The sequence below is a fragment of the Xiphophorus couchianus genome, chromosome 7 (genome assembly GCF_001444195.1).
Source record: "Xiphophorus couchianus chromosome 7, X_couchianus-1.0, whole genome shotgun sequence".
Taxonomy (NCBI): domain Eukaryota; kingdom Metazoa; phylum Chordata; class Actinopteri; order Cyprinodontiformes; family Poeciliidae; genus Xiphophorus; species Xiphophorus couchianus.
The window spans coordinates 16,957,553-16,981,331 of NC_040234.1; the positions used below are offsets into that span (position 1 = coordinate 16,957,553).

General features: G+C 37.5%; 3 protein-coding genes across 4 annotated transcripts in view; 1 reads left to right on the forward strand and 2 right to left on the reverse strand.

Moving 5' to 3' along the window:
• Nucleotides 1–7,316, forward strand: part of LOC114147682 (FERM, ARHGEF and pleckstrin domain-containing protein 1-like) — a 60,458-nt gene extending 53,142 nt beyond the window's left edge. Inside the window, exons 19-27 of one of the 2 annotated variants that reach the window (XM_028022240.1) lie at nucleotides 33–163; nucleotides 252–320; nucleotides 567–656; nucleotides 874–956; nucleotides 2,159–2,271; nucleotides 4,482–4,603; nucleotides 5,744–5,851; nucleotides 6,349–6,500; nucleotides 6,586–7,316. In XM_028022240.1, coding sequence (XP_027878041.1) covers nucleotides 33–163; nucleotides 252–320; nucleotides 567–656; nucleotides 874–956; nucleotides 2,159–2,271; nucleotides 4,482–4,603; nucleotides 5,744–5,851; nucleotides 6,349–6,500; nucleotides 6,586–6,667 — 950 coding nt within the window. In that variant the 3' untranslated portion in view covers nucleotides 6,668–7,316. Of the gene's footprint in view, nucleotides 1–32; nucleotides 164–251; nucleotides 321–566; nucleotides 657–873; nucleotides 957–2,158; nucleotides 2,272–2,503; nucleotides 2,668–4,481; nucleotides 4,604–5,743; nucleotides 5,852–6,348; nucleotides 6,501–6,585 lie in introns of both variants that reach the window. The other variant, XM_028022239.1, reaches the window with a different exon arrangement.
• Nucleotides 7,317–8,177: 861 nt separating this feature from the next.
• On the reverse strand, nucleotides 8,178–12,226 carry rdh1 (retinol dehydrogenase 1). The gene is made up of 6 exons (XM_028022241.1): nucleotides 12,099–12,226; nucleotides 10,772–10,807; nucleotides 10,341–10,671; nucleotides 9,718–9,976; nucleotides 8,997–9,160; nucleotides 8,178–8,916 (listed from the first exon to the last, which is right to left on the reverse strand). The coding sequence occupies exons 1-6, from the start codon at nucleotides 12,099–12,101 to the stop codon at nucleotides 8,690–8,692; spliced, it is 1,020 nt and encodes a 339-aa protein (XP_027878042.1). The 5' UTR covers nucleotides 12,102–12,226; the 3' UTR covers nucleotides 8,178–8,689.
• Nucleotides 11,477–20,363, reverse strand: dhrs9 (dehydrogenase/reductase (SDR family) member 9). The gene is made up of 5 exons (XM_028022242.1): nucleotides 20,236–20,363; nucleotides 14,902–15,225; nucleotides 13,999–14,257; nucleotides 13,749–13,912; nucleotides 11,477–12,791 (listed from the first exon to the last, which is right to left on the reverse strand). The coding sequence occupies exons 2-5, from the start codon at nucleotides 15,212–15,214 to the stop codon at nucleotides 12,568–12,570; spliced, it is 960 nt and encodes a 319-aa protein (XP_027878043.1). The 5' UTR covers nucleotides 15,215–15,225; nucleotides 20,236–20,363; the 3' UTR covers nucleotides 11,477–12,567.
• Between the last annotated feature and the right edge of the window lie 3,416 nt (nucleotides 20,364–23,779).

Sequence of the window (23,779 nt, forward strand, 5' to 3'; positions counted from 1 at the left end):
GTAGTTATGTGATATGCGTTGTTGTGCTCCAGCTGCTCTGGCAGATGTTTCTGAGGTGGTGGACCAGCTCCAGGGGAGTCTACTCAAGATGGAGAACCTCCAGAAGCTCCTGGAGCTACAGAAGGATTTGCTCGGTGTTGACAATCTTGTGGTTTCTGGTCGTGTGAGTCTGAATTATAACAGGAAAAATATTTGCCCAGCTTTTAAGACATGCACACATCAAGTATTTCATTACTTTTTTGCCTTTTCAGGAGTTCATCAGGTTAGGCTGCCTTAGCAAACTGTCCGGAAAAGGCCTTCAGCAGCGAATGTTTTTTCTGGTAACGTTCATCTTTCTTCAGCTCCTAACACTAATCCAATTATTTAGTTGAGTGATCTCAGCAGAATGAAATGATGCTCTCATCTGTTCCTGCTTTGCGTTATCCAGGTGGTGTTGGCAGCTTTAGTGCTTCAAGCATGCAACACATTTCTAGTTTAACGCCTTAAAAACATACGCAGATTATTTATGTGATACTATAATGGTTTTTATTTCTCTCTGTCCCGCTCTCTTGTTTCCTTGGCGACAGTTTAATGACGTCATTTTGTACACGAGTCGAGGGATGACACCGACCAATCAGTTCAAAGTGCACGGGCAGCTGCCTCTCCGTGACATGACAGTAAGTGCTGACTGGCTGTCACCAGTTTGTCATTACTGCAAAAGGAGCTGCGCCCATTTCCCTCTGAAAATACACACACTGTCAGGACAACCAGAACGTACATTTTCTTTTTATCCTCTCTCCTTCCTCCTCTCCCACTCTGTCTATTTTTGTTGCCTGCTGTCCCAGATTTTTGGAGCTCTTTAATGTCTTGTTCTGCTTCTTTGTGTTCTTCCAGATCAGAGAGAGCGAGGAAGAGTGGGGTGTGCCTCACGCCTTCACCCTGGTTGGACAGGGACAGTCGGTGGTGGTAGCAGCAAGGTAAATAAGAAAGTAGCTACCCTGTTGTTTAATTTACTAGTTTTGCAAGTAATAGGAATAGTAAAACAATAGTGACAGGGGAATGTGGAAAATTGGTGTGGTGTGTTGAGCTGATTCAAAAAAGCAGATCTTTCACATATTCATGAGAAAAAGACCAAAAAGCAAAGATCCTGGATGCAAGCAGCTAAAAGTGAGCTTCTTCCATAGAGGTGCTTAGCTCACCCATCAAGGGTGAGGAGCTCAGTGAACTGGAGTTTGGAGTACAGACACAGCCACTTTGTACCAAAAGGAGTGCAGATAAGGGAGCACTGGCATGTAATCAGGATGCCTCCCCAATGCCTTCTCTTGGACATGTTCCACTGGTAATGTAGTCCTGAACATCCCTAGAACTTCCTGGAGGGATTATTTATCCTTTCTGGATTTGTAACAAATTACGATCCCAAAGGAATGAGCAGTGAGGTGCTGCCAGGGAGAAGGATATTTGTATTTGCCTCCTTCGTAAATCCTGCATTTACTAAGGGTTTACAAATTGTTTCATAATTGATTATTGCGTTATGCTTTTATTATGTGAAGCACTTTGAACTGCCTTGTTGCTGAAATGTGCTCTTAAAATAAACTTTAACATAACTTTCCATGTATTTGTTTTGTGTGTTTCTTCAGCTTCTCCGAAGCCAGATTTATATTTCTGTTATAAATCTGTGCTGTGATTACACATATTTCACGCAGATCAAACATTTAGTTTCAGTGTCCATGTAGTCTTTTTGATCAGAAGATAAATCCAAGTGTAAATCCAGCTGCATTTATACATCCCTACTATTCAGTAGTTTTGAACCAGTTTGACTGTGTGTCCACTTCTCTTTCAAGTTATTTATTTTAACAGTTAATTTCTTTGCCATCTTACATTAGTTTGAGCTTCTCAACCCCTCCTTCAGCAGCTATCTTGTCTAATCTGCTGACTGGTGAAAGGTAGTCTGAAAGGTACATATCAATTTATTTAAAATCATTTTTACTTCAATTAATTAATTGGATCTGTCCAGTTTCCATCCTGTGCTGATGACACAATGGGGTAGTTTAAAGTGAATATTTTCCAGAAAGGCTGAATGAAGAACACACATCGTCCCTGTGCTGTTGTTGGTAGCAGAACTGTTTATAACCTCGAGGCAGAGTGACATGTTCCTGCTTTCCCTCCATTTGTTACCTAGTTCGCTGACAGAGATGGAGAAGTGGATGCAGGACATCAAGATGGCGATAGAGATGGCAAAAACCAGCAATGGTCCCACATCGGATGCGCTGACCTGCACGCTGACTGATAACAGTAAGTTAGAGGATAAACAAAGAAAAAGTATTGAACTATTACAAAATTTGTGCTCGGACATCAATATTTGTGAATGTTTACTGTGAGAAAGAAACAGTAAGTGAACACAGCGGAGACCCCGGATCCATGTTGATTTCAGGATGATCTGACGCTGTCTGTGTTTAAGCTCCTCTCTCCCCTCACCAACCCTCCCGCTCCTTGTCTAGCTCTAACCACCTCCCGACTTTCCCAGAATGCCCGGAGGACTCCACGGCGGAGGCAGAGTCCGAGGACGACACAACAGCTTTGCATACGTCGCTGGAGAAGCCCGCACCTCACCGTGGCAACACCATGGTGCACGTGTGCTGGCACAGGAACACCAGTGTGTCCATGGTGGACTTTAGCGTAGCTGTGGAGGTATCGGCCAAACCTCAGACTTGCCCTTCCTCCTCCTCCTCTTCCTGCTGTTTTCTTCCTCTGTTTCCCAGTCTGTGCTGTATCTGGATTGACTTTGGTCTCTCACTTGGAACAGTGTCCTTCTGTGCTCCCCTGGAATTAACCTACTTCCTTGGATTAAACAATTAGCTATCAAGAACCAACAGGAAGTTTCACTTCAGTAATTTTTTGAAAACAAAAAATTCTTTTGTAGAAAAAAAGTGGGAAATTCAACGTAGAATGTCAGCAGCTACAAATTAACTTTAAAAACACACAAACAAATGTATTTATTTTTTTCTAAAATATGACACACTGTACCTTACAGAACAAACATTTTCATATTTGGTTACAATCAAAAACCCAACTGCCTTGTTTTGTGATTTTAATTTATATACCAACACAAAGTGCAGCATAGTTTTGAGATGGAAAGGAAATGGATCTTTGTTTTCAATTTTAAGATACCGGTGTCTTTTTTTCGATTTACTTTCAATTTACTTTTACAGAAACTCTCTATCCAATTTCACTGACATACTTTTATCAGTCAGATTGGATAAAGAGCTTCTGTAAAAGTGTCTTTCAAGTCTTACCAAAGATTCCCAAATGGATTTGGGTTCTACGTCTGAACTTCTCCATTGCAGCTCTGGTTGTTCACCTTTCACCACTGCTGAAAGGTGAACATCTACATCAGTTTGAATTTTTTGCAGGCCTGCAGGCTTTAGCAGGTTTTCTTTCGTTATTTCCCAGTATTTAGATTTCCTCTCCCAGATTAAGAAATCACCCCCGCAGCATTCTTTTGCCACCACCATGTTTTCCCATGGGAGTGCTGTGCTCAATGTGATCTGCTGGATTAGTTTTCGATCACACAAAACCTTTTGGACGGAGGTCAAAAAGTTCAAGTGGACAGACATGCCTTAGTACCTTTTCAGGTATGCCACAGTATTTCTATTTTTGGATAAAGGATAGCACTCGGTTTTATTTAGGCGTATCAGAGTGGTGGGTTTTGAATTTAAATGCACCCCACACTTTCCAGATTTTTTTTTTTTTGTAAAAATATAAAAATAAAAAAATACCAACAATTTTGCCTTTTCCTTCCCTTCACTTTTATCCTCTTTGTGTTGGTGCGTCACATAAGTGACAAAAGTCAGAGGCAGACATACTCCCATACAAGAACCATTTAAAAATATATATTTTAAGGAAAACAATCATTTTCACTTTATGGATTCTAAACATTTGCTATTTGTGTACCCAAACAACTGCAGATGCCAAGTTTTCCACTTTTTTTTGTTTACAACCCAGTTATCTGAAATATTTTCTCTGGTGAAAAATTTGCATTTAGAAGTACACACTAAGCTATTTTTAAATGACTTTAATGTTGATCTTCATGTACAGTCAGCAAGGTTGCTGTTTCAACTTTTCCGTCATGTGGCCGAGAGCGCTCAGTGTGATGTCCGGATCGAAACTCGGAGCTGCTGCTCTACTTGCTTCCTTGCTCCTTCTTGAACATAATATCTCTGACTGTCTCTAACTAAAAACATTGTGTTGGTTTGTTGAGTGTTCTTGTCCTACATTAACAGAGAGGATCTTGATTTGTGAGGTAGCGTCCTGCACCAGTTCTGCTCTCCCTCTGTTGTCATAACAATGTCCTCTTCACAGCTTTGCCTGGATACACTGTCTGCCTTGGTGTTAACCCCTGCCACTGCATGCTTGTGTGTAACCTACTCAGTTTCTGTGTTTCTGTTCCTCCCGCCCTTTCTGTCTGTTTCTCTCTCTCACATCTGTGCATTCCTCCGTGATAGAGGAGCCTAGTCCAGTCAGGGACAAAAAGGCCCCGAATGGCCAGGGACCAGTGCCTCTGTCTGTTATCTGCTGGTACCGAGTTCAGAGCCTCTCCTTTAGTGAATCCTGCAGGAGTCTAGAGGTAAAAGAGCCAGGCAGACAGGAAAGGCACCTGTTTGTGTGCTTCAGGTGCCGGCAAAATGTTTTTCAAGTTTTACACATTTGCTTTTTTTTTCAGAATCATCACACAGTTGAGTCAATCTTTTTTTTTCCAACCCTAAAATAACAGATCAGGCTTTGAAGTGTGACATGGGGTGTAATAGATTTAAAAGTGAAAAATATTAAATTTCAGGACTAATATGGGAAGTGTTCGCCTGAATTCAGAGGAATACATTAGATAACCATTGCCAGGAAAAGGTTTTTACCTTACACTTAAAAGATTCAAATAATTTCAGATTCATTTCTAATGATTATTTTATTTATTAAGGAAAAAAGCTGTCTATAATATGAAAAATAAATAGCTTGTTTGACTAATGAATTAACTGATTAAAAAAATTGAAGTTAGCTAAAATATCTCAAGATGCAACATATCCTGCCCCAGTTTAAAGAAAACACGCACTCAATAGACTAGTGGAGAAAACGTCTTTTTTTTTTTTTCAACTTCAGTTCTTGTTTTCTACCAGCCATGTTACGTCTAATAAAATATATAAGAGTTCCAGTTTATTACAGGACATGCAGTTCTTGGGCTCTTTTAAATATGAAGTATTTCACAAAAAGACTGCTATTTCTGTGCCTCAATTTTTTTTTTTTTAAAACAAACAATGTAAAATGTTTTTATTCCTTTCAAGAAAAGTAGGAGTTTAACTAAACAAGTAGGTTACCTATGTAGCAAATAAGGTAAAATCTAAAAAGGGTGATTTACAGAACCATGACATTTTTATCTAGGTGATTTACAGTGTATTTTTAAAGTAACCAGAGCTTCCATTTTTTTCTACATTTTGTTGTGTTACAGCCTTATTATTAAAATAGTTCAGTTATTTAAATTAAGACCAAATACACTGTAAAAATCTGCTCTGGCAAAAACAAAAAGTAAGAAGCTACCTTATGTGTTAGGACTGTTTTGATTTTTATTTGGTTTTGGCAGAAATGATTGAGAAAGGATTAAATAGAATATCAGGAAGCAGCACTATTTAACCAACAGTAGGTTTAATGTTTGTAGACATGTTTCGAGTTAGCTTATGTCACTTCCTAATTAAATGTGTTCCTGTCCTGTTTTGACCAGAATCAGCTATCGGGAAACCTGCTGAGAAAATTCAAGAATAGCAACGGGTGGCAGAAGCTCTGGGTGGTCTTCACCAACTTCAGTCTGTTTTTCTACAAATCTCACCAGGTGACTAACAGATCATACTGTTTGCACTGTGAACCCTTCCACCTCTCTCTCCTGCTGTTTTCCCCTCCTCCAGCATCACATCTTGGTGTAGAATATCAGATAGAAGTGCCATGTTAGCTGTGAACACATGCTCCCGTGCAGGCTTTTCATTCTTGCTTCCTACCACAAAAAGTGTTTGGGAACAACAGTTTAGTCAGGGTCACTTTGCAGACCAGAAAACTACAGAGAACGTGAAATTTAATTTAATTTCCAGGTCTGAAAAAGGTATTGGTATTTCCAAAATGTATTCCCTTTTTTATTCACCTTACAGTCTCTAGTGTTTTTTTTTTTTATAATCTGGCCACTGTAGAAGTATTTGCAATGGGTTTATTGCAAACTTTGTATTTATATTTCTAAAACAAAGTTGGTTTTTTTTGTTTGTTTGTTTTGTTTTAGGTTGGTTTTTAATCAACCTAAAAAGTACATTTTTAAATTCTTTCTACCAAACCTTCCCACAGGATGATTATCCTTTGGCCAGCCTCCCTCTGCTGGGATACTCAGTCACTGTTCCCACTGAAAATGAAAACATTCACAAGGACTACGTCTTCAAGCTACATTTTAAGTCTCATGTGTACTACTTCAGATCGGAAAGTGAATACACTTTTGAGAGGTAACCTGTACTCTTTGTTATTTTTTTTATAAATTCATCTTTAGTGTTTGATTCATTTATCTAATAAGTCCTAATTCACTGGCAGGTGGATGGAGGTCATTTGCAGCGCTACAGTCTCCTCCAGCCAGGCTCGCCTCCTGAACAGCAAAGATCCCCACCCTCACTGATTCAATCGGAGTTGTTTTTCCCCGTATCACATATGGGTGGCATCTGCCCGTCTCGTCCTGCCCTGCCCCTCAGCGACACTTTGCTTTCCTTCTCTACACATCTGGGACATTTATACATGTGTACATGCACACTTTGTGCTCTTTATTTTTGAATGCTTTAAATGGTGACACGTCCGCTGGTTTAGACTGCATCAGAGACTGCGTTTTTATTCTCCAACTCTAAAACCTCTTTTTATGGATGTCGTTTTATACAGCTTTTCTAACAGTCTGAATCACTTTCCAGACTCTGGTTTTACATTTTGTCATTTTTGCAGCAGGAACACATGATGTAGACTCTTTCTTAGGCAGTAAAACTTCTTTAAGCGTTGTGTCAGTTTTGTTTTGAGCTTGAAAGTTTTGAGCTGCATTGTCGGTGCCAAATTGGTTTATAGCAAAGTTAGGGACTTTTTAAGGAGTAGGATGGTCCCCCTGTCTGCTCATAAGAAACAGACCACCCTTTAACTGTGTAAGCTCTGCTCCCAGCTGACCCAGCAAAACATTGTTGCTGAAGAAACAGATGAAAGCATAAAATTATTTTACTACCAGTGGTAGCTGCCATCATCACAAATGCTGTCTTAAATAAAGTAATTCTTCTACTTGCTGATCTTCATTCTATGGAAACTGAGTATTTTTTAAACCCTGAAATTATTCAACTGGATGGGACATAACGATATCTGTTCATAATTGCTACATTTTGAGGGAATGTGGAACTGAAGGCTTTAAGGATTGTGTGGGGGTATGCGTGTAGGCGTATGCGTGTGAAAGAGAAACAAATTAAAAACTTTCAGATCAAAACCATTCGTCATCCTGACTCCTACATACAGGCCTTTTTATGGTCCTGAATGAGTGCAGATATGCAACTAAGTGTTATGAAATGGAAAAATTATGATTCTGCTTGGAAGTTTCTTTTTTTGTTTTTTTGTGTATGCTTTTGGTTTTTGAGACAAGAAGGTTTTTGGAAATTAAAGCAATAAAAACTTAACCAAGCTCAGATTTTATTTTTATTTTTACTTTTATTTTGGAAGCAGGCAGAAGGGTTTATCTGAACAGTTCAGTGACAAATTTTGACGATATTTTAAATATGACCTGCAGGTGGCGATATTTATCAAAAAGGTTGCTTCACTGCAGTCAAAACTACAGGAATACACTCTGAGGATTAAAATGGTACAAAATGTGTTTTATTTGCAGCTTTCTTGCAAAACTATGAGCTTTCTTCTTTAAATAGTTGCGTTAAGTTTAAGGTAACAGCTCCATATTGATAACTAATCGTAACATGACATTTACACAATTCAATTGAAAAACAAATATCTGTCCAGAGGAAAATTGATTTAGAATTTGAACGAAATTGGCTCAATATTGTTACTATCCACAGATCTGAAACCCTGCAGGTCAAATGTAGACACCAGTCCATTGTCTCAGGTCATAAGAATATCAGTAGTGTGGTTTTATTGCACTGAACCAGGCGAAAGTATTTTACAAAATCCCAAGTTAAGCAGTCAAGACTTGCGTTTGAGTTTATTAAAGTTATGCATCAGGTATTTTTTTTTTTTCAATGTTGTTCCTACAACTGTCCAGGAGAGGGCAGTATTCGTCTCAACGATCTTGATTAGATGTTAAGGAGCCCGGGTTTTTGAGATACTACTATATCAAGGATTTCTTCGTTGGGAAGCATAAAATGACATGGACAGTCATTTCTTTGTCATTGCTTAAAATTGAAAAGAAGAGCAGATTCAGATGCAGCTTGTAGTCAAATGGCTGTGAGAAAATAGCTCTGCTAAACTTGCCTTTATCTACAAAGAAATAATGAAAAAAGTTTAAATCCAAGACTATAACTCGGATGGGAAAATCCTCCAAAATCCACAAAATTGCAGTGCATTGCTCAGAATTTTAAAAAAAAATCATTTCCAGGATATTTTCATCCTTCCAGGGAATGCCAATAAACATTGAGGGCATGTTTTTACACTGTGTATAACCATCTTTTATTCAACTGCTTGTTTTGTCTTTAGGTGAGGGGAGGAGCATATGTACAATAAAGTCAGAGACAAATGAAGGTAGATAGGACAGAGGGATCCAGAAAAACTTAGCATCCCAGCCAGCTCCATAACGTGTCCGTGGATGCTGGGCAGTGAGAGCATGTTCCATGCACCAGGTAACCTTAGAGATATCTGGAGAGCACAGGATGTTCATAGAGAAGCCCTGCATTCTCATATCTGTAAAAAAAAAACAAGATTTGGTGAATTAAAATTTATTTACTTCTTTGAGAATTTAAACGAGCCGCTTTTCTACCCACAGTCATCTAAGTATGTGGCACCATATGAGTCCTTAACGTCTTGAGGAAGGTATGCCCACAGCCTTTTCAAGTCAGCATTGATGAGATCTACACTGGTCACACCGGTCTTGAAGAAACCTGGCTCAATGATGCTCACTTTTATACCGAAGTGCTGCATGTCCCTCCTGAGAAGAAAAAGACAACATCTTTAGTCCCATGTGGACTATTGTCTCAAATTCATCTCAAACCACCACAAGATCAATGACATGCTCAATGGTATGAGCATATAATTAGTTGACTAAAATACTTATACTCACAATAGATTTTTTCCCTCATAAAATACCCAAAATATCAGCCAGAAGCATCAAGGGGATAGAACTGGGGGAGCTGTCAATGGCAGTATTATCTGTTCATCTAACTACTGTAGATATCATGTTATTAGAAGCATGAGAAATGATCATCACCTCTTGGTTGAAACACACTAAACAAGACTTCTTTTCTACATGTCAGTTTTACTTTTTCCACCCTTAGAGACAGTTTGTGACACACGTTTCCTTTTCTTCAAGTATTTTGTTTACAGCAGACATTTACTCTCTTCTAACCTTAGTGGAACCATTTTTAAAACAATAACTGCGTCTTTCAATCTGTGGAAAAATCTGGCAATACTATTCAAGTTAGTGAGGCACATCTCTCACCTCTAATTTAAAAACCTCAAATGCAGGAAATGTTTTCATTTCTCTACCTGAGACTGTCAGAGAAAGCTTCCACACCCCATTTGGACAGACAGTATCCTCCACCGGTGAGAGACAGCCTCCCCAAAATGCTGGCCACGTTCACCACTCTGCCCTTGGCTTTCTTCAGGAGAGGCAGAAACTGCAGGGTTACATCAATAACCCCGATCAGATTTACATCCAACACCTTTGTAAAGTTCTCCAGATGCATCCATTCTGGCGGTCCGATGGGAACCGACCTGCCAGCGTTATTCACCAGCCCCCAGAGGCCTGCGGGGGAAAACAGAGGACAATCAGCTAATAGCACTAAGAACCCAGAAAACAAAGCTCTCCTGCAAAAGATGGCTTTAAAATTTTCTTCGATTTCTTACAGTTTGACACTGTTTCAACCTTTAGCTACTTTTCTTCCAGTATTACGCTGTATTTAGCTTTTCATGTATTTTACCATCACCTACTTCCATGCTCATGCTGAGAAAAAGCATTCCCACAGCATGATACTGCTACCACCTCTTTTCACACTTAGCATAGCATTTACTCTATTTTTAGTGATCAACGTGCATACACAAAGTTCTCTGTCACTTTCACTAGTAGTTTACTACAACTGAAACCCCTACAGTGATCCATCTCTGCTCACCTCGCTCCCCCACCTCTCTCTTCACAAACTCCACGGCACTCCGGATGCTCGCACTGTCTGTAACATCCACAAGGAGGGTCTTCAGTCTGGGGCTTGTCGCTGCTGCTAAATCTGCAGCACCTTTCTCTGTGAGGCATCCAGCTGTGACCCTGAAGCCTTTCTGGTCCAGCTGTCTGGCCAGGAGGTTCCCAAAGCCACTGTCACAGCCGGTGATGAACACATGCTTCTGACTGAAACCACCAATCCTGTAGGAATCTCTGATGTACCAGCGGACAGCAGCGTACCAGGCCAGAAGTAACACACAGGTTAAAACCAAATTTGACAGAAGAACCTGAAAGGCAAAAAAATATTGAGATGCCAGTTTATATACATATATCAGAGAAGGAGCGAAGAGAAGATGTAGTGTGAGGATAAAATAAAAATAAACCTACCTCAACAAAACCGCTCACTGCTTCATCAACTTGCACCTAAGAGGATGAAACTTTAAATGACTCAGTCATTGAATCAATTCAGTTTTATCTTACAGCGTGACAATTTTGTCATGTTGGTCAAAATCATGTCAAAAATACTTACTAAATTATAATAATAAAAAAAATCATAATCCAATTTAAGGAATGCAATATTTTTGTAGCTCAAGAATAAACTAAACATGCAATATTTTTCATTAATGGGGCAGTATTATGTGTTTTCCAGGCACATGGTGCCATTTTACCTTCAGCTTTTAAACAGTTTTCTCAAGCTCCATTCCTTGAGGACCAGAATCCTGCATATTTTAGATTTGTCCCTTATACCAGTGGTCCCCAAACCCCGGGGGCCCGGGAACAAGAACCGATCCGTGGACCAATTGGTACCGGGCCGCGCAAGAAATAACTAAATATTTCTGTTTTATGTATTATTTGAGTCTGGAGGATCTTTTATTTTGAAAATCCTTTAACCGGTTACACCTTGCGCGCCAACATTGAGCCCACAAGCAGCAAAATGAGTAAGAAACAGATCAGATGTCTTTGGAAAGTTTCTTTGCGAAGGGGAAAAGACCCAGACCCACTAAGAAGAGTTTATCAAAATACTGAACTGGGTCTATATGAGACATGATAAGCATGTATTTAATAATTAGTGGACACCTGGTGACAAAAAAGTGGAATTTTATAGATTTTTATTATTACATCATAGCAAAGCAGTCATATTTTGACATTTAGAAACACAGAATTAGTCTATATTCCTTTTTATGCAATACATAGAAAATCATCTTTTTCTTTATTACGACAAAGCCAAAAAGAAACTGAAGAAGCTAAATGTGCTTTCATTGAATTTTTTTCAACTTCTATGCATGAAAAGTCAAACTGTAAAATACAATTATTCAGAATAAACTGATTGGAGGTGTCACAAATTATACTCGAGCTACAGATCGAGTATAATTTGGTTTTACACAGAGGTGTAATACTTATTAATCTGTGCTTTATCAGCATGTAGAAAACAGTCAGCCTGGTCCAAGTGTAAAAGAAACAAAGGGAATAACGTAAAAAATATTCTTGTTTGTGCACCACCACACCATCATTCTCTTGTAAAGCCAAAACCAAGAATCCTCGATGCAATTGCTTTCATCTTCCACCAGTGGGCAGTAAATTTCAGTAAAAATATATTTCTTTAAAAGTAAAAATTCCTACATTTACCTCTGAACGAGTTTTTGATGATCATCACAATTGATCATTTCCAGCACTAGCACCAACACATATAAAAATAAGAATAATGTAAACATACCATGATTACAGCTCTCCACAAGTAGCCGCTTCTCACCTTCAACTGTACAAATTAACCGAGAAAAGCTTAAACTTGCCGGTGAAGTTTTACGCTTTATCTGTAGAGTCAAGGTCCATAGCGAATATAAGAGAAGGAGTAAATGGTTGACCAGCATGGACTTGTGAAAGAGACCAAACAAGATTACATAACTTTCAGTTTTGATAAACATGTTCCCTTTACCTTCAAAACAACTGGCTTTGTCCAAGAGCAAAGGTTACACAGCACATTATTGTTTCTGTTTACTCTTTGTAACTAATACAGAAACTGTTATTCAAAATACATATGTCATATGGAAAACTTCATTTTCAAGTAAGGGGTTAGTTACGTACAGATTATTACAGAACTTGAGAAGTAAAGGATGTTGACAAAGTTTGGCAGACGTGTAAAGCTAACATTTACTGTTGTGAAAATAACACGCACAGGATGCTTCTCAAATCATAGATACTTTGGGTTTGGGACTGTATCGAAGGAAAAATCGATCTGAAATCCAAGTTGGCATGTATGACATGGGCAACCAGAGGAACTTAGCATCCCATCCTGGGGAGTAGCGGTAGCGAGGGTGGATGGAGGCGATGGCGTGCTCCATACAGTGGACTACCTTCATCAGGTCGCTGTCTCGAAGCTGATTGAATCTTTCATCCAGCTGTTCGAGACCTGAAAGAGAGTCAATGTTCTGCAGTGGGTGATCTGGACATGATTTAACTTGTAACTTAGGAAAAAAATAAATAATCATAAAACTGTGTGAATGACTGACTGAATGCAAAGAACTTTGGCTGATGCATGAAATGGCTGATGCATAAAAAAAAGGTTTAAAATGCAAGACCCTGCTCCACTTGGTCAAGGCAGTGTAGTGAAGTTTCAAAGATTCCTTTTTCACAAGCATTTGTGAATCTAAACAAAACTGGTTTCTGTTCAGTGAAATATGTACTGAAGATGTGCATTTATCTACTTACTTTCTGTCTCTGAACCTTCATCTAATCTAAAGTTAAATGCCTATATGCAGGGAAGATAAATGTATTTTTGCTTATTGCACAAACTACAAGAAGTCAAGAAGTCCAAGCTAGTTTCACGTTCAGCCTTCTGTCAGTTCATGAAAAAAAACACCTTACATATGCTCTACCATTAATCTTATCTATCTGCTAAAGACGTGATTTAAAATAAATATTTGCAAACGCTTATGAAGCCTTTTTTGAAGATATCCTGTGCAACATTGTTTAAAACTAAAGTACTGCAAATATTTTTTTGAAAGCAAACATAAATTTCAGGTACTTAATAGGTTGCAATGTCAACAAAATACGTTCAAAATATAGGCATACGTTTGTAAAACCTAAGAGCAAGGTTGTTTTTAACATTTTACAATACCATTGTTGGATCTCTGCTGAGATCCAACAATGGTTTAGATAAGTTTAACACATTTCATAAAATGTAAATGCAGATTGATACAATTCAATGCTCCTTAAATTTTAGAGGCAAGCCTCTATTCTATATCTATGGATACAAAGGACATTTTAATCACATGCCATTGGGAGTGTGGGCATTTGGGCCTGGTTGTTTCGATATTGAAAAAATAAGAAAAAAAGGGTAAAGATAAGAGGCAATACTAAAACTCACTTGTCTCCAAGAAAGTTTGCCCGTAGTCATCCTTCAAATCCTGAGGTAATCTGTCCCAAAGGCCCTTAAATTGGTTTTTCAGCATCACAGTGTCAGTCACGCTTGTTTTGAAGAAGCCTGGCTCAATGCACAAAACTTTGACTCCAAACGGCGCCATGTTTAAACTAAAACACAGAAATACACATTAAAAAAGGAGACAATCTCAATCAAGAACAAGAAAAAAACAAAACAAAACACTGGTCCTTCTTACCGCAGGCTGTCATTAAAGGACTCCACTCCATACTTGGACACACAGTAAGGCCCCCCAAATGGACTGATTCGCCCGAACACACTGGCTACATTTACTACTCTGCCCCTGGCCTTCTTGATGAGAGGGAGCACGCTCAGAGTGACGTCGATCACTCCATTGAGGTTGACGGCTAGCATGGATTTGTAATCGTCAATGGTGAGCCAGTCTACGGGACCGGACGGCGTGGCAACTCCAGCATTGTTTACAACAGCCCACAGACCTGAAACAACATAAGTGCAAGATGAACCCTGGGATGGGACTAATAAAACCCACATCAGCAAGTTACATTAAAATAACCAGACTATCTCTGCTAACTATTTCTTCCTAACTTAACCCTCCTGTTATGTTGCGGGTCAAATTGACCCGTTTTAAAGTTTAAAATGTTTTTTTAAATACTTGGAAGTATTTTTTTCTGCATGAAACTTTTTCTATTTGTCTTAATAGGTACACTATTACAAACATATAATAGTGCATATAAATTGAAAATGTACATATAAATTGAAAATTTTACACATTCATAGATACATAGATTCTATGTATCTGAACACAGTATCTATGTTCTACATATTACATAGATACTGTTGTCCAAAAGAGTAAATGAGTAAGTTGTCGTCATTGATCCTTTATTAGGGAGAAATAAAAAAACCCCATCATTGCACAAATATTGATTGAAATGGTTAGTATTGGAGTTAATAATCAGATACAAAAATGTTTTGGAGGATTTTTTTGATTTCTGACACTATTGCCTGATTAATTGATCCACGGGTAAAATTGACCCAGCAACATTATTGCTGTACCTCAGAAACAAACATAACAAGAGGGTCAATTAACCGATAAAATAAAACGGGGGAGGAAACCACTCACCTTTCTCTCCAACAAGAGTCTTAATGAAAGCCGCCACCTTTTTCACACTTTCAGACTTGGCAACGTCCAGGGAAATGGCCGTGAGCCTTTCGGAGGAGACCTTCTTCAGCTCAGTTTCACCCTTCTCTGTGTAACAGCCAGCAATCACACAAAAGCCCAGCTTGTCCAGATGTTTGGCCAGGTTGTTCCCAAACCCAGAGTCACAACCAGTGATGTACACATATTTGCTTCTCTTGTTGGGAACTCTTTTGCTTTCTTTGTACCAGCAATATAGGTACCAAACAGCCACCAGCCCGAGGATGTACAAGAACATTGTTTTTATTTCTGGACAAAGGAAACAAAAATAAAATCATAATTGTGTTTCAATGAACAAATGTTGTCATTAGCTCTGCACTTTGCATCTCAAAACGTTGAGACAAAACATTTATAATATCATCAAAAAGGCAATTAACTTCAGAAATTTAATTCAAACAGTAAACTCATAGATTTATTAACTATTTATTATACATGTTCTGCATTAATCTGAATAACATCAGCTGATATACAATATATATATATTTACATTTTTTTTTCCAGAAATTTTAAGTATTGATGTTAATGGAAAGTTCAGTGGAAGAAAAACATGAAGTAATGTCCATTCACAAATTCTGGTGAGGGTCCACAGTCATCTGGCAGAAAGTTTTAGAGAACTTTATGATTTCCTCTGGTGACAAGCTTTGTGAAGAAGATGTTTTCATTTTCCAGCAGGAGGTAGAGTCTGCCTACACTGCCCAAAGTAGAAATACTAAAGCCTCAGTAAGGTTGATTATCTTGGAACTGGCCTCACCTACATCCCACAGAAAGTCTGTGGAGAATTGTTAAAAGAATGATGGCAGACACCAGAACCAACAATTCAGATGACATAACGCTGGGCTTCCCAAACACCTCAACAGAGTGAAGCCGTGATCACCTCCATGCCAAACTGCACAGACGCAGTAGGAGTGTAGCGCAGCGGGCCTGCAGGGAGTGATGGCAGCATGAATGATACCCTGGCAAATAATTAGGCAGTACGCAGGGAAACCATGAGCTACATGACATGTTTTTGTTGTTGATTCTGTTTTTCACATTGTCTGTGGTTAAAGTGCGTCTGCTGGAGATTATGTGTCTTAAGTCAGTAGTCCCCAACCCCCGGCCGCGGACCAGTACCAGTCTGTATCGGCCGTGCAAGAAATAATTAAATATTCGTAGTTAACATTTTTAACTGAATAAACATAATCACATATAATAAACATATATAAAAATGACCTTTACATATAGTAATAAACATTTCCACATATCACCTCCGATGTCCACTGGACTCTCAGTTGCGCCATGTCAACTGTTTGGGATTCCTCTCCGTTCTTACGTCACCGCGCTTTCTGACATTCAACAGGCTGCGTTCTCGCTCCCAGTCAGGGAACATCCCATAGGCTGCGACAATGTCCCCCCCCCCTCCTCTAAAGGTTGGGGACCACTGTTTAAAGTGATTATTTCTTCTTTTGTGTACAAGTTGAAGTAAATATCCAGTATCACAAGCAAAATGGCAAAGTGGCCCTGTTGGGGCAATCACATTTCTATTCTATTTCTAAAAAATAACCAGAGGCAAGTATTGAATGCATATTGCATTGTAAAGATACACGTTTCCCTTCCGCTCAATTTTCCAACAATATGCTTTGAAGCAGTACTCAAAACTCACTACGAGGTTAACATTTCTGTACCAAAAATAATTTCTTGTTGGTCTTGCTGAATATTATTAAAAACGGAAGCTTGGATTTTTATTAGCACTAAGAAATAATATTCAAAATGAATGTAAATAAAGAATTAAAATATATCACTGTGTTAGGAATTGATACATAATTTTCACATTTTCATAAAAATTGAAAAGAAGAGCAGGATAAATAATTCTTGTGCTTAAATATAACTCTAGTCTTGCAAAAGTGAAATCTGAAGCATGTTTCCTGCTTGTGTGCATCACCAAAGACCTGTCAGAACAGAGGAAACCATGTCAGAGGGAAGTCTGGCTGTAGGTAGGGTTTGTGCAACAGGACAAAAAATGTTGTGCAATAGAAATAACAAAGGCAAATGAGAAGACAGAGTACCTTGTAAGCCACCACTCTGTGTAATTATGAATAGTAAGTTTAGTTTTTGTGTGTTTAAAAGCAATGTAAACATATGCTTGAACTAGGTAACATTTTTTAAAGTGAAGGTCAAACATATTTTCTTACAATGAAAATGTTCTGCACCTTTTTCATTAGCATGGGTGTGTTGAAAAAGATTCTCTGCTCGAAAAGGCCTGCAGGGCAGGCCTTACATCCAGCAACATTTGGGACATTATGGGGAAAAAAAGCAAGTCAAAGGAAGGTCCCAACTTCCACTAATATCATGTATAGTAAAACAGATTTAATTTAAGAATTCAGGGCAAATTGTTTTCTTGGTTAAAAAAAGTGTTGCTAAGAGAAGTTGCAAGAGCGTAGCAATTACAGAACTGGTAAAACATTTCAGAACATGTTGGTGCTAGTATCAAACTCTAAGTGCAACTATGTTTAGTCAGATCTACACATCCAGTGGTTTGCAGGTTACTATGTCCTATTTGTATGCAACTGTCACAACTTTTATCTTTAAACTAAAAACTGTTGAATAACTAATTAATTACACTAAATGTCTGAAGTTACGGCAGTGTTTCCTCCAACTGAATTAGTATAGGTTATTTTTTGCCTTTAAAAAATCAAATCAACAAATTAAATGTAAATATATTAAAGTGCTAAATTTTTTCCACCTATATCACCTAAAACTGAAGCGTTATCGTACTGTGAAGAGATTTGTGGCTGATTTAGAACAAAGATGGGTTTGTACAGATAAAGGCATAATGAGGAAGGTTTCTGTTAGACAAATTCATCAGATTAAGAGAGCAGCTGTTAAAATGCCCTTTCAAAGCAGCAAGCAGTTATTTGAAGCTGCTGGTGCCAACCATTGATGACTGCAAGATAAATTTAAGATTTTTCATTTTAATGAAAACCTGTTTGAACACTTTGGCCTCACCAGTCATTAAGAAAACTAGCAGGGGTATATATTGTAAAAGGGCATCTGCAATATGACAGAAATTTGGACTATTCCTGTAATGAATCAAGCCTCACAAGCTGTGGGTAAAGCACAAAAGATTACAATCCGAGCTTTTCACATGTGCAACTTGAAACCAGGTAATATAAAGGCAAAATAACATTTATGTGAAACTTTTGATTTTTGTATTGTGTTTCATAAAAAGCAATAAAACAAATCTGAACTCTGCAATAATATGTGTGATAAACATTAAGGGCAAAGATTTCTGGAGCAGAAAGATCAGGTTTCCGCATCATGAAGAGAGACTTTGTTAACAGGGTACTGTGTTCGGTTCTTGACATTCCGTAACAGCCAGAAATTCAGCACCAAGATCTTTAAAGTGTTGATAGTGAGATCTTAATATGGATACAAAAATCAAGCCCCCACTGTATGATCATGTTTCTATTGTGTCTTTTTATCCACATTACAATGGGTGAAACACGTCAGTGTTTTTGCTACCCAGTTCACTTTAAAACATGAGATTCCTGCAGTAAGATGACACCAAGGAAGAAACGTTGATGTAACGCAGCATTAAACAGCCTATAAAAATAAAAAAACAAGATATAACTTTTATTAAAAACAGTATTTATTCTTACAGCATTTAAAATATCATTTGTTGTAATAATAATGTAAGTAAAATGATGATGATTTATCAACTTATGGAATAAACTGTCACTAACTTTAGTAAGGGCTAATTTTTGCAGAATAGTATACGCTTTTGTCGTCCTGCTTCATATAATAGTCAGTATCAGTTGATATTCAGTCAGGCTATTTGGGAAGAGCCTGTATTCCTAATAGGAGAGATTTGTGACACTAATTTAATTTCCAAAACACAAGTTTCTGTCCGTGAAATATACCTTTTGAGTGCAGCAAAGAAAATAAAATGTAGCATTCTTTCAATCAGAAGCAGATAATCTGGTAGTACAGCAACAGGTCAGGGAGGGGCCTTCTGTGTTCCCTTTGCTCCATACAGCTGAAGAGACCCCTGGCAACTCCGGCCCTTTGTATTAAAAGGCCTATAAACTGTAAGAATGACATGTGTATCATTGTTTGCTGTTTTGAAAGTATAACTATGTAAAACCTTGATATAGTACAGCGGTGTAACCAAAACTGTGAAATGTGTTCCAAAACAGCAGCTATATTAATAAATAATATATAAACACAGAAAACAGACCTGATAGATTTGAAGATAGAAAATTATAAAAGTTAAGCACTGAAGCTGAGTTAAACATTAATCCTGTAATCCTAAGACTTCTTACATGAGCTGTGCTTGTCGGAACTTGTGAAGCAGCACTTCATCAACTCCACCTTCATATATTTCATAAAGGCTTATATAGATAGATAGATAGACAGACAGACAGACAGACAGACAGACAGACAGACAGACAGACAGACAGACAGACAGATAGATAGATAGATAGATAGATAGATATCAAAATAAAAATGATCAGAACCAATATGTCATTAAAACAAAATAAAGATAAGAAAAAAAAAATATGGTCCTGCAGTTTGTGGGAAAAACCCCCAGCAGTCCTAATGCTTCCTGTACGCTGCAGAGCTATCGGGCTGAGTAACTGGCTGAACAAGACTCGGGAGTCACGCAAAAGGGACAGGATGAAAGGAGGCTCATCCAGCATGTTTCCCGTCAGATTTGATGAGAGACGGCTGCGTTTGTTATGCTGTATGATAGTTTCTGCCCAACGGATACATGTGCAGCGCAAGCTGGATAAACAGGTTGTGCGTCACTCTTTCTTAATAATGCGTGAGGGAACACATACTGTAGTAAAAGTAACATTTACTTTAGCAGTGCACAAATAGTCAGTAGTCAGGGTTTAGACAGGTTAACGCAAGCAAATTTGATTATTAACAGCGTAACTAACATCTCATCCCAGTATTGAATGTTTGTTTTATTTAGCCATATTATGATAGAGGCGAATTAAATTTTACTGACCATAAAAAATATTATGCCTCAAAAAAAGTAAAACTTAGACACAAGTAGCCTTCATTTATTTTTAGATTTTTATGCACGCCGAACACGTTGTGTGCTTTTTTTTATTTTTATTTTTTTAAATAAAGATTTTCAGAAACACACATCAGAACTGTACAAAAACCCTATTTCTAACTGTATTCAGACTAACGTCCTCAACGATATTTCTTCTTCTGGTCTTCTAGCCGAAAACGTCTAATTTACAGAATCATAAAAAATATCTTTGTACTTACCAACGTTTTCTACTGCATGAATTGGAGCTGCAGTCCCAAGAGGAACAGGAAATAAACTGGAAATTGCCACAAAGTTTGTTTTCACCCGACTTGATTTGGTGGTTTTACACCCTAACTTCCGGCGATGTCAGCAGGCTTAGTAGACGAGCGCCACCTACTGGTTGAGATTGTCATTACAGTCTTCAAGTGCCCTGTGGCTTTAATTTCTCCTCCCATTGAACATTTCGCACTTAATGTTGGTAAAATATTTGTATGTGAAATGTAGCACTATACAGGGAAGCAAATTAATGATCAGCGCTCCTGGACAAAAAAGATAAAATAAGCCCGAATGTTTAATCTTTTTATTAATCTAGCAGCGCAATAAACACATTACTACGTTTATGTGCTCTCTACATAAATGTACTGTAGTAGCTATGTGTTTACGGAAAAACGTATGTGCACATAAACGTGCTCACTACTTTTATGTTTCACTTTTGTAATGCATCCGCATTTAGCTAGAGATTACAGTTCTCGTTTGGCAAGTCATTTTAAACTGACAAACAATGCTTTTTTATTTTTCTTGTTGAAAAGACATAAAAGGATATCATTAACAGTGATAGCTAATGTACTACATTGAAAATCTTCAAATTGAACATCATTGCATTATTTGTGTCCTTGACAATTTATCAAATGATAAAATGCTGCTTATGTGAGTGTATTTGGAAAAACAGCTTAAACCCTTCATCTTATACAAACATTGTTGCTATATTTGAAACAGATTATATTAAATCATATATTTTATCAAATCTAAATGTTTTTATTTTATGTCATGTATGAAGATCATAGCTCAGATGCAGTCATATCTGATTTGTTGGTGAGATCAAGCTCTTAGCTCTGTGATATAAATCCTTTTTTTTATCAAGACATGACTACAGGCCCCACCTTCTCTCTAAATTATCAAACACCAGCATTGTCAACAATAGTTGGCTGTAAGGAAGGAGCAAACTCCAAAAGCTCTGCACTGCTTGTACTAGTGGGCATTTATCTCCTATGCAACAACATAGTGATATATATATTTTTTAAATTCCCACATAATGCAAAATTACGACAACTCAGTGATCATTTAATATTTTTATTGTAAAAGAACTATTAAAATTCTCATGTGACCATATTTTTGGATTTCGAAATGAAGCATCATTTGTTGGTAAAACCTGGAGATAAATAAAAGCAACTTGGGGTGACTGCAGTACTTAACATGCAATAGAGTTAGTGTTTTGTTTTTTTTAAAGCAACATACAAATTAAGGAGAACTGAAGCTGCAGAACGTGAGGAGAGTTTGTTGTAAGCCCCAAACTTTGAATCTGTTGAAATGTTTGAATGTGAGAAGCACAACCATGGGCGAGATTTAACAAAAGTATTTCAGTAAGAGGAGACATGGATTTGTTGTGTAATATAACAATTCAGACAGATGACAGCATCAATATTTATTTTACTGATCTAAATTAACTGGAAAGGCACATTTGTTTTTGCAGCACTATCCATTATGCAAATACATTTTAACAGTATAAATGGAGGTGGTTATAATTGTTGTTAATAAGCCTTAAATTACTTTCCTCTTTAAAACAGTTCGTCAATAAAAGTCTCAAGAAGGCATTCTGTCCTCCGGAAGGAGCCAAAATGTCACCACAATGTACAAATGTACCATTAGAAATTCACTCATGATCATAATCAATGGCCTCCCGGTCAATACTCCCATTTTACAGTCCTCATTGATAAGGAGGAACATATGGTTATCGAGAAGATATTTTTTGTTATCAAAACAGGTTAACAAAAATGTATGCTTTGATCAAACTTTAGTCAAATAAATTGCAAATGTATTAGACTAAACCTTGGGTTTTTGACCAATTTTTGCTTTACATTTCAGCCTGGTTGATATAATTGTTAACATGACCTTTATCAGTCTAATTGAAGTGAAGATAATGGGAAAATGGAGGCATAGGTCAACCTGGCAATACGATACAAATTCTTTGCCAGAGCCTCATTGTTGCTGGTGGATTGAGGAAGACGTCCAGGTAAGGTACATTTTTAGTTTTCGACTGCATAATCATCTCATTTGCTTTGCTTATTAAGGAAAAAAATATTAAATTGGTTTTCTTTTAATAGAGATAACAAATAATAGTGCTGTTAAACCACATAGAATAGTGACTTACTAAAGTACAAAATTTGTACAATGTTTCATCCATCCAACTGAAATAAGTGAAACACTATTTTTCCAGTAAAAACATTAACAATCTGAGTTTTATCTCTACATTCCTTTTTAAATGAATAAATCATGTTTCTCCGTTGATTTTTTATGTTTTTATTACTATTTCAGGTTAATACTGTGCTGAATAAGACTGTGTTGGCTAACATGAAGAAATCTAAGCAACATGAACTATTTGATGCTGATAACACAGGCAAGAGTGCTACATGGGACAAAGATGGTAACTTCAAACTAGATTTTAATTTCCTAATTTTATCTTTCTTTTAAATCTGATAACTTTTTTTTTTAACTTAACACTGTCTCCTTTTCAGCAGGTACTCAGATCAGGTAAGTTTACGATAAGACACCTTTTGTCATCTTTAAGATAACAAGTTTAAAGTAAATACTTATATTATTTCAAGATTTAAGTAGATTTAGAAAGACATTTGTGTTTTATTTTTCAGAGATGACAAGGAAAAGGAAAAAACACCAAGCATCGGATACTTTCAGCTGGTAGTTATTTGCTTTTGTTAAATAATTTCCTATATCTCCTGGCTTTTGATATCAGTTTCTTTGTCATAAAATTAAATAATTAAGTGTTTTAAGACACTGTAACTGTTTTTTTTCTTTTGTGTCTTGCGGTCATTGGATCCCTCTGGATACTCCGGCTTCCACTTACAGTCCAAAAATGTGACTGTTAGGTTAATTGATTACTCTAAATTGCCATTGTGTGTGAGTGTGGGCATGCATGGTTGTTTACCCTGTGTGTTTCTGTCTTACCTTGCGATGAACTGGTGACCTGTCCAGGGTGTACCCTGCCCTGAACCTAATCATTGCTTAAGATAGGTACCCGCCTCCTACACTTCTGCAAGGACTGTCAGGCATAGATAATGGACAGGGAATGTCTTTATCCCTAAACCTGGTATTAGTGTATAGTCTGTTAAATGCTTTGTCATCCTGAGCTAGGTTGGATTATTCAGCGCTTTGATCAAATTGTTCAGCAACAGTGCACCAGTCCCATCATGCCCCAGTTTGTTCCAGCAAAGCTTCATGAGCTTTGGTGGATTCTGGATTGTTCCTGAACTCTGTAATCACATTTGTTTCATCTGAGGGGAACAGTGTGGGTCAGATGGTTGAGGTTTTTACAGCTGGGGTTTCCAGCAGGACAATGCTCCTTAACACATAAAAGCTTGTGCACCCAATACTTGTTTGTAAAATGATTGAAATATTTTTTATAGAATAATTTCAACAAAAGGGTTGTTTAATGGCATAATTAAAATGCCAGATTGATACATATATTTGCATAATGAGTGTATAGAATGA

What these genes read in the sequence shown, in the direction of transcription:
- rdh1 (XM_028022241.1), bottom strand. An exon ending in GCTTTCTCTGACAGTCTCAG is followed by an intron (nt 9,161 to 9,717) that starts GTAGAGAAATGA and finishes TTTTCTTCTCAG; the next exon opens with GAGGGACATGCAGCACTTCG. An exon ending in TGCCACATACTTAGATGACT is followed by an intron (nt 8,917 to 8,996) that starts GTGGGTAGAAAA and finishes TTTTTTTTACAG; the next exon opens with ATATGAGAATGCAGGGCTTC.
- dhrs9 (XM_028022242.1), bottom strand. Translation starts at nt 15,214, where the DNA reads ATGTTCTTGTACATCCTCGGGCTGGTGGCTGTTTGGTACCTATATTGC. An exon ending in TCCTTTAATGACAGCCTGCG is followed by an intron (nt 13,913 to 13,998) that starts GTAAGAAGGACC and finishes TCTGTGTTTTAG; the next exon opens with TTTAAACATGGCGCCGTTTG. An exon ending in GCAAACTTTCTTGGAGACAA is followed by an intron (nt 12,792 to 13,748) that starts GTGAGTTTTAGT and finishes ACTCTCTTTCAG; the next exon opens with GTCTCGAACAGCTGGATGAA.